At 41.5% G+C, this 10,562-nt stretch overlaps 1 protein-coding gene across 1 annotated transcript; it reads left to right on the top strand.

Moving 5' to 3' along the window:
* Nucleotides 1-1,876: 1,876 nt before the first annotated feature.
* Nucleotides 1,877-10,079, top strand: LOC103586813 (apolipoprotein D-like). The gene is made up of 4 exons (XM_008568146.1): nucleotides 1,877-1,989; nucleotides 3,107-3,367; nucleotides 6,621-6,709; nucleotides 9,588-10,079. Exons 1-4 carry the CDS (start codon nucleotides 1,877-1,879, stop codon nucleotides 9,821-9,823), a joined length of 699 nt encoding a protein of 232 aa, XP_008566368.1. The 3' UTR covers nucleotides 9,824-10,079.
* Nucleotides 10,080-10,562: the final 483 nt, after the last annotated feature.

The raw sequence follows: 10,562 nt of genomic DNA, 5'->3' as shown, positions 1-10,562 counted from the left end.
ATTAAAGCAGGATTTAAAAAATAATAGCTTTATTGATATATAATTTATATATCATATAATTCACTTGTTTAAAATTACCTTTCACTTTCAATGGTTGGTAGTATATACATAAAGTTATGCAACCATCACCACAATCATTTTTAGAACATTTTCATTATCCCCAAAAGAAATCCCATACCTATTAACAGTCACTCTCCATTTCTCCCCAACCCTTCCAGCCCCAGGCAACCAACAGTCTACTTTCTGTCTCTATGAATGTGCCTATTCTGGACATCCCATAGAAATGAAATCATACAATAAGATAAGGGTCCAACTTCATTATTTTGATATGGATATCCAGTTGTCCCAGAACCATTTTTTGAAAAGACTGTTCTTCCCCTTATTAAAGAGTTTTTACATCCTTGTCATAAATCAGTTAACCGTATACATTAGGGCTTATTTCTGGACTCTCGATTCTATTCTATTGATATTTATGTTTATATTTATGCCAATACTACACAATCTTGATTACTATAGCTTTGTTTTAAGTTTTGAAATCAGAACATATGAGTCCTCCAACTTTGTTCTTCTGGCTATTCTGTGTCCCTTACATTTTCATATGAATTTTAGGGATCAGCATGCCAATTTCTTCAAAGAAGCCAGGTGGAATTTTGATAGACTGCATTAAATCTGAAGATCAATTTGGGAAGTATTGCCATCTTGACAATATCCAGTCTTCTAATTCATGAACATAGGATATCTTTCCATTTACTTAGGTCTTTTGTAATTTCTTTCAACAATATTTTGTAGTTTTCACAATGTAAATTTTACATTTGCTTGGTTAAATTTATTACTAAATATTTTATTCTTTTTATGGTATTGTAAATGATATTTTCCTAATTTCATTTGCAGATTGTTCATTGCAAGTATAGAAATACATTTGATTTTTATACAGTGATTTGTATCTTTTAACCTTACTGAACTCATTAGACCTAATAGTTTTTTTTTTCCTTGTATATTTCTTAGGATTTTCTATATGTCATCTCTAAATAGAGATAGTTTTACATCTTCCTTTCTAGGATTCTTTTTAAACATTGAATTGAATTCACCTTATGTACATAGAGAAACTGAGACCTGAAAAGATTAAATAGGACTTCACAAAAATAATATGAGATCTTGAGGAAGCATAACATGAAAATCACTCTCCTTCCTCAGTTTCCTCTTTTCTAGAAAATCCTGCTTCCTCAGTTTTAACTGTGGAGCACTAAAGTCACTTTAACAATAATAGAACTATTTTAAATGCACTGTAAAAAAAAATGGAGCTTTTTCTGAGGATGTTTATGAAACCAGTAGAACTTTAACCATATTCTTTGGTGCTTTAAATGAATGTTAAGTTCAGTGGTTTTAATTGAAAATCATGCTTTATTAAAATGAGTGGGAAATTTATGGTCATAAATGTGGGTGTGTATTTGAGCAGAAAGCCATGTGACTGAAGCAATACTGCCACCTGTATGTAATATGCTCTCATTTCAAGTTCTAACTTTCAAAAAGTGAGTACATCTCTTTAATTTTGTTTTGTTTAGTAATGCACTTTTAAATTTCTAAAATAATGAATATTGAATTAACATTTTGACTAGGTCAATATGAGGGTATTTCGAAAAGTTTATGGAAAGATTCGTATTTCTTAATTGTTTTTTTCACAGACTCATATACTTGTATGGTTTGAGATTCTAAAGGTGCATAAGAGCATACAAGGAAGTTTCTCTCCCACCCCTGTACTTCTGTTTCTCCCCCCAGTAGTAACCAGCAAAAAAGTTAAAAACAGCTTATTGTGTATCTTTGTGGAGATAATGTACACATATAAACAAAAACATATGTAACAGTGGGAGGCAGAATAATGGCTTCCAAAGATGCTCACACCCTAATTGCTGAAACCTGTGAATATGTTACTTTGCATGGAAAAAGGGATTTTGCAGATGTGATTAAAGTTATGGACCTTGAAATGACCACGTTAGCCTGGATTGTCCAGGTGGGCCAAATCTAATCACATAAATCCTTAGAAGCAGAGACTCTTTCCCAGCTGTGGCCAAAGAGTGATGTTTGACGATGCAATAAGAGTCAGAGAGATGCATTGTGAGGAGGCTTGACCTGCTTTTGCTGGCTTTGAAAATGAAGGAAAGGGGTCCCAAGGCAAGGAATGCAGGTGACCTCTAGACCTGGAAAAGGCAAGAAAATGGATTCTCCCCTAGCGTCTCTAGAAAGGAACAAAGCCAACACCTTGATTTTAGCCAGTGAGACCAGTGTCAGACTTCTTCTGACTTACAGAACTGTAGGATAATCTGTCTTAAATTTGCAGTAATTTGTTAAGGCAGCAATAGAAAACCAATATAATAAGCTTTTCCCCAATTTTTACACAAAAGGTAGTTTAATATATACACTATTTAGTACCTGGCTCTTTTTTCATTAAATATATCTTAAAGATAATTGCATATCACTCTTTCAAAAGGGGATATATAACATTCCGTTGTATGGACACACCATTATCTACCCAGCCCCCTACCAATGTTCACTTAGGCTGTTTCCTGCCTTTTATTACAAACAGTACTGTAATGAATAACCTTATATATACATCATTTCTTATATCAGGAGGATGCATTACTAGAAGTGAAACTGCTGGGCCAAAGAGTATATGTATTTTTAGTTTTGCTAGCTATTGCCAAACTGCCCTCCACAGAGTTTATAAACTGGCACAGTCTCCATGCAAGGCGTATATGAGAGCACGTGAGTGCCTGCTCCCCTTGCCCTCACCACATAGTGAAAGCTTTCTTTAATGCTGACCCTGTACCCCTGTAGTTATGGACGGAAGTTCAACCAACTCTGGAGTCCTAGCTCTTCACTGCAAACATATCTGACCCTGCATAAAATTCAGAGATGCCTGTCGAATCATAAAATGTTTGAGATGAAAGGTACTTTACATCATCCCCTTCTTTTATAGAGTCTAGAATTTCACAGGAATTTTGGCTGAGAGCATATCTAAATAAAGAGCACTCTGGGAATCTAATGTAGAATTCAACAGTGCCCATATATCCGATTCCTTTATTCTCTCTTGAATCAATATCTTGTGCAGTTGCCACTGGGAACAATACAGCTCATTTTGCCTGGTTTCCTCAGGAAAGAGCTCTGCTTTTGAAAGACAACAATGGGGAAGAGTTTGCAGGTCCCCAGAGAGCCACAGGGATTTGCTCTGCTTGTTGTTGTCTCTGCAGTATCTTGGAAGATGGTATGAAATTGAGAAGATCCCCGTGAGCTTTGAGAAAGGAAACTGCATCCAAGCCGACTACTCGCTAATGGAAAATGGAAACATCAAAGTGATAAACAAGGAGATGAGGTGAGTGGCTGTGCACATCCGAGTGCAAGGCCTGCGGAATGCTGTCCCGGAGTGACTGGCTATCTGTGCAGTCCAGTTTGGGAAGGATGAACCCTGCTGGGTCTGGACTGCCTGCTCACAGCAGGAGCTGACTGGCAAGGACTAGAATTCACTCGTTTCCACTTGCTGAGCACTTGTAGTGTATACCAGACCCTGAGAGGCAATGGGGACTCAACAACAACCCAAAATGACAGGGTTCCTGCCCTTATTGCCAAATAGATTTTATGGTAGCAAAGGACATTGGGGTCCATCTTGTTTGACATCCAGACCAAGAGAGAAGCCCCATCTGTACTATCTGCTGACACAGGGCATCCAGCTTTGCTCGAATCCTTCCAGGAACTGGGACCTCCTCACCTTCCCTAACAGCTTATCCCATTTCCAGGCAGCTGTACGTGTTAGAAAACTCCTTTCCTTATTACACAAGAATCAAATACATATATATTCACACTCTAAGTTATGTAAACGGGATATCCTACAAAAGCGTATATTTCTATTACTGAGGTCTTCTAACATTGATATTTGATCTCAAAATTTACATTTTGGAAAGCAAACAAACATAAAATCCCAGGAAGAACTCCTTCCTACCCATCCTCCATCAACAAAGATAACAGCAACAACAATTAATATTTATGAAGCATTTCCTATGTGCAAGACACTATTCTATATATGTGTGTGTACACTTGAATGTACATATATGTACGTACATACATGTAAACGAATATGTACTCTTTTAATCCCCACAACAACCCTGAGTTAGGTACTATTATTAACCCCATTTTTATGGATGAGGAAACTGAGGTACAGAGAGGTAAAGTAACTTGCCCAAGGGTCACACAGCTTATAAGTAATGAAGCTGAGATTCAAATCCAGAAAGAAGTGAAATGGGAAAGAGAACAGAAGAAAAATGAAAGAAAGGAGACAAACGAAAGAAAGGCTGGGAATGAAGGTTGTTCTTCCCGATCCCCACAGGATTTGAGAACTGTGTTCAATTACAAGAAAACAGCTACAGCCCAGCCTGGAAGATCCTAGGCTTTCTGTGGCCGTCCCATCATTCACTAACCTTCCCGTGAGCCAAAACCCAGTGGATTGACTCCTTGGCCCTGCATAAACCAGAGAAACAGAGAGGATCTTGAGGGCCTCTAAAGAAAAATCCAGTTTATTTCAGAGCCCTGGGGAAGAGCTGCAGGAATTAAGATACAGATGCCCAGAAGATCTCATAGGAATTTTATGGGCCCCCAAATTGCAAGGACCTCATTTCAAATATTTTGTCCCATTCTAAGACCAAATGTCATAGAATGACACAGATCTCAAAACCCATGAGATTCCTGCATCCCTCCTTTGAAGTTGGCCAGGAGTCCTCTTTAAATGTATCTTTAGTATTAGATTGATCTGCGTCTAGGGTTACACCTGTTTAAGACACAAGAGCACATGCAAAGAAGTTTGTTAGTCCAGGAAAATGGTATAGTTTCTCCTTTCAGGAGGATTGCAGAATGGGCAGAAGGCACAGCAGGGAGTCTGAGCAGGAGAATAATCTTAGTCCACGTCAGAGAATCTGGGGACCAAATAGCTGGCACAGGATTGGGAGCTGAAGGGTTCGGTTTTGGACTTAGGCTACCTGGTTTCAAATCCTTGTTCTGCCACTTATTATGTGATCTTAGGTTAGTTATGATAATTCTCTAGGCCTCAGTTTCCTCATCTGTAAAATGGCAATAATAATAGAACCTACCTCCACAGGGCTGTTAGAGCATTAAGTGAGGTTTGGCATGTAGTAATCATTTAATAAATATTATTTGTTATTGTTAATCTGCTGCTACCCTTGAAAATACAAATGCATTTTCCCCATGAACACATTGTAAATTTATGATTAGAGACTGGTGTTTTGAAAACTGTTCTGGAGTAAAACATAAATGATGGTGAGAAGAGGAAGAGTCTGTTGGGAAGAGACTGGTTTGTTGCTGTTACTACACACAGGAGAAACCATACAATCTTCCTGAACTAACAAACCTGTCGTCTTCCCCAGCTGTCTGAGTTCCAGGTGAGAGAGCAGGGCACAGCCTCCAGCCTACATGGAGATAAACAGACGATGTAGTTGGGAACATCAGAGTTCATCTCCCAACTTCTCTTACTTGTTGCTTATTGGCTGGTTTCCAGGACGTTCGTCACCACTAACCATAGCAATAACCTGCTGGCTTTCTAACACATACTACGGTTCTAACTTTAGTTTGCCTGCCCACCTTGAGGACTGATGGACAGGCAGCTCCTCTGTCAGCTTCCTAGGAAGAGCTCCCTGATGCCTGAGCACCCTCCCTTCAGTGTCTCCATCCCCAGGCCTTTCCCCTCTCCCAAGGTTCATGAGGTCATTGGCAGTTATCCAGAAATGGGGCCAGGTCTCCTCGAGAGGGTAAAAGCATTTCATACAATCTAACATCATCACTTTTAAGATGCACCACTATGTCATACACCACTAAGAAAGAAATGATACTGCCAATTGCAAGTTGTCAGGTGGCATTAAATTTAAGATGCACATTTCTTCACATTTAATGTCTCTGAGATCTGGGCATTCCTGAAAATCACTGAGATAAGTTAAATGTTTCCTCACTGCCTGCTTTTACCTGGCATGTGTCAAAATCTCCTGCACTCACTTGCTGAACTGGAAGGGGTCTCAGAGCTCAGGCCTCTTGATGGGACAGATGATGTCACATGATGTCACTGAGGCCCAAAGAAGGGAAAAGCTTGCAGATCTCCAGACTTCCTGCTTTGCATTATTTTCAGCAATCAAGTTGGTCCTTATTTGTTCCTTTGGCCTTTTCTTATTTTTAAAGAAGTGAATCTTCTTTGTGTCTTGGGTTGTTTTGTTCATTTCCCCTTCTCATTTAGTCCTTCTCTCTCTGGAGCCTAAAAGCAAGAAATGGCCTTTCAGACCATTGCAGATAGTCCAGAAAACAGTGCTGAAGTGCGAGGGCCTAAAATATTATCCAGTCCTAGAGCATTTCATTTGTTGCTTCTTATCACCCCACAGCTGTCTTCCTCTGCTTGGTCTCAGAGACAGTCACAAAGGAAAGGGCAGGGGATGGAACTAGGGTCTAGCCTGCCTTTGAGAGCCTCTCTCACCAGAAATCATAGTCCTGAGTGTCACAAATCTTGCCTTTCATTGATTTTTGGCTTACAATGAATTGTTTCTTTTCTTTCTTTCCTTTTTTTTTACTAATTGCAGAGCTGATGGAACCGTGAATCAAATTGAAGGTGAAGCCACCCAGGATAACCTCACAGAGCCTGCCAAGTTGGCAGTTAAGTTTTTCTGGTGTAAGTATCCACTTCTCTCAGAAGGTTTCAGGGACAGGAGCCTTGGACTGGAGCACTCCTGTCACATCTGAGTGTCATCTATAATGACCCAATATGGAATTACTTGCTGAGTGCCTACTACATGCCATGCACTGGAGATGCAATGATGAGCAGGACAGAGCTGGCTCTTTTACTTATGGAGCATACATCCCCGTGGATACTGATGAGCAACCAGGAGATTTACTGTGAAACTACAGTCAGTGTTTCAATAGGTGAAGCACAAATAGGAGAACATAGGGCATGAGCAGTAGGAGACCCAATGCAGACTTGTTTCTCAGAGAAAACTGAGGCCCCCCAAATTAGTAGCATTTATCAGAACTAGCACGTGCAAACTCTTGGAGGCAAAAGATGACAAGACTGAAGACAAGTTTGAGTCTTGGCTCTGCCACTTTCCAGTCGCATTGTTGAGGACCCTGAGAGATTTAATCACAGGCCTTTGCCCTCTGAGTTCTGAGCTTTCTGAGGGATGGACACAGGCAACAGAGACAGCACTAAATGTTAGTTTTATTGCTGAAGTGGATGCACTAGGGAATTCAGTACAGAACCGTGAGGCTTCCTAATGCTGAAAGTGCTTGGGAGCCCCTCTTTGCACCCACAGGGCAGACACCGAACTCACCAGCTGCAAGAGAAATCACTACCCTTCCCCATCCTGCCGCCTCTCCACCCCACACCCGTCAGAGCCCTAGAGCGGGGCAGAGAGGATGTTCTTATTTTATAAGCCAAGAAAGGAATGCTGGGAGAAGAAAACAGTTTTTCCCACTCATGACTATGGGCAACTAAGTTCACATACACAAAGCAGGGATAGCTGCCCAGCATGGTGAAGGTAAACTAGATAACACACGCTCTGTAAACTGTAAAGGGCTTTTACACATTAGTTTCTCTTATTTCTACAAAGGAAGTTGAAGTGCACAAGGACTGACTGTAGGCAGTGACTGAACTAATTAGAGGTAGAGGTAGAGTTGGGACTTAAACCTTAACCTAGGTTTCCAAACTCTCAACTGAGTAGTTTTCTCATAAACAGGTCAGGAATGGGGGCGGAAGTGAAGGTTAAATATTATGTGCATGATCTTCATAACAAAGCCTGGGACAGGAGCTAAAACAGAGGTGGGAGCTGTTGGCTGAGGAGGCTGAGAAGGGAGAGATTTATACTGGTTGGAAGAATTAGATGTTTGCATTGGGCCTATAGGATGTATGAGAGATGGTGGAAAAGGATGTTCCAAGCAGAGGGGATGACATAGGAGGTGGTCTGGGGAAGAAGCCTAGAACGTGCGAGGGCACACAGAGTGTGGGATAAGGTTAGGGAGAGCCTTGAAAGCCATGTTAGAGAGTTTGAAGTTTCTTCCATAAGCAATGGGAGACTGTCCAAGTTTCCTAATAGAGAGAAATACGGAAGTTTTCTGTACTAAGAGGAAATATCTGGGTAAATTTATTCTTGAGAGCTAGACCCTCTGAGAGGAAAACAGAATGTTCATGCCTGGGTGTGTGCAGGTGGGACATGATGCTGCTGCTAAGAGAGATGGGAGACATATTTTTCCAAAATCACTCAGGGATGAAGAGTTCTCAGTCCAACTGGGAATACAGCACACAGCTGAAATTCACAGATAGCAGACTATGAAGACTATAACTCTCTCTTTCTGGGTGAGTGAGAAAGGCAGGCAGGGATCAACAGTGCTGGAAAGGAAAGTCAGAAACAGCACACAGTCCAGGCTCCCATCCAGACTTCTTCCAAGTGTTCTTCTGTTTTCGTATTTATAAACAAACCCAGAGGCAGGAAGGATCTTGGTGGGTGGTTATCTCGGCCAGCACTCTTGTGTTGTCCTGATAACCAGCTAGGTCCTTGACACCCAGCCAAGCTCTACCACTCAGACACTGCTTTCTTTGTCCAACAGCTTCTCAGGTCATTCACAAGCTCTGAATTCTGGTTTTGACTTGGCAAACAGAAGTTATTTTTGAGTGGAGGAGATGGGATGCTTGACTGCATATGTGTCCAAGTCTTGTGCTTATGGGGTCAGCACACAGGTTTTTCCTATTTGGGTCCATCTTCCATTTAACTTGAACAAGCTGGGCTATGAGTTTTCCTTGGCTTGGACCTGGGCCGTGGAGATCAAGTTTACAGAGGAAGTTTCTAGATCCAGATGGAGAGAGTAAATCCTCCATCTCTCCTCTCAAGGACCCCTTTATTCTTGGACTTTCGATATTTTACAGATGTCGATCAATGTATCTTTACAGGCACTTTGTGAAAAAAAGCTTATAACCTGTTACCAACTGGCTTACCATATTCTTAAGAATGGAAGGATTTTCAAAGAACATACAGAAAGGACACACACACACACACACACACACACACACACATATATACACACACAAATTAGCTTCTGCCTCCTCCCTTAGGCAGGTTTTAGAGGAAATTGGATGGTACAGACGTGGAAAGTTAGAGGGCCCCTGACCTTATATTCTTGACTCCAGTTAGCCTCCGTGTACATTGGTGTTAAGTACAACCTGTCAGTCCAGGAGGTCCAGCCAAACTCCTCAGTTATCCCAGGAGACCACCTGCTACCAGGGAGGAGGACCATAACAATGGTTCTTAACTCTGGTCTCACATTGACATCACTGGGGAGTTTTTAAAAGTACAAACCACCTCCAGATCATGATCTCAGGAAGGGCGGGGGAAAGTGGGCTTGGCTTCCTTCTAAGCCCCCCCCATGACCTCCATGTGAAACCAGAGTTAAGAACCACTGATTTAGAAGAAATAGGATTCCAGAGTCTGGCCTCCATAGTCCTAGAGAAGAAGTTTCCCTCACCTTGGTCCCTCCTAATGCTGCCTTTCTTTGGTTATCAGTGATGCCGTCAGCCCCGTACTGGGTCCTGGCCACCGACTATGATAACTATGCCCTTGTGTACTCCTGTACTACGATCGTCTGGCTTTTTCACTTGGATTATGTTTGGATCTTGGGAAGAAACCCTTATCTCCCTCCAGAAACAGTGACCTATCTAAAAGATATCCTGACTTCCAATAACATCGATGTGGAGAAAATGACGGTCACAGATCAGGTGAACTGCCCCAAGTCCCGTTAACAAGGCTCTAAAGGGAGGCTGCATCCAGTCCATGTCACTTTGCTTTGCTTTCCCCCCACCCCCACCCCACCCCACCCCATCCCACTCTTCATAAAGACAAACGAACCTGCCATGACAAACCGTTGCAAATACCAGAAGGGAAGTTTGACGGCAGAAGCCAATGGAGGGAACTCAAGGAAAGTTGGCCCAAACATGCCCCACCCCGCTACCTTGCCAGCCTAAAAATAAACTTGTTTCTGACCTGCTCACAGTAAATTATGAATTGGATTAATTATTGTGGGGCTTTAATTATAAACTTATGCTTAGAAATCCTTAAGCAGTTATGTTGGGAAAAAAACAAGCACTGAACTGTCCTAGTTTAAAGATAACATTCCTGTTTCCAGAAGGGGAAGGCTGATGGCAAAGGCATATTCTGGGCGGCTGGAATTCAGGTGCCCCCGTTCTGCAGTAGACACTTCTTTGGGGGGAATTATCCTGGGGGTTTTGAGTTTCTGTTGGGAAGTGTCCTTGAAGATTTTACTTTCTCATCAGGAGGTTTTCAGAGTCAGGCTGAAGAACAAGACCATCTCGGAGTCTGTGCAAGTAAGAAGAGAATCTATGGGGGAGAAGACATGGGGATTGTTTTGTAGTTAAGAAAATATATATTTTTTGGTCTTTCATTCAACTAATATTTAATGAGGCCCAACTGCATTCCAGGCATTGAAAAATACAGAATCCCTGTCCTCCCGCAGCAGCTCAT

The sequence above is a fragment of the Galeopterus variegatus genome, unplaced genomic scaffold (genome assembly GCF_000696425.1).
Source record: "Galeopterus variegatus unplaced genomic scaffold, G_variegatus-3.0.2 Scaffold380, whole genome shotgun sequence".
NCBI lineage: Eukaryota > Metazoa > Chordata > Mammalia > Dermoptera > Cynocephalidae > Galeopterus > Galeopterus variegatus.
This window is presented reverse-complemented; position numbering and strand designations above follow the sequence as displayed.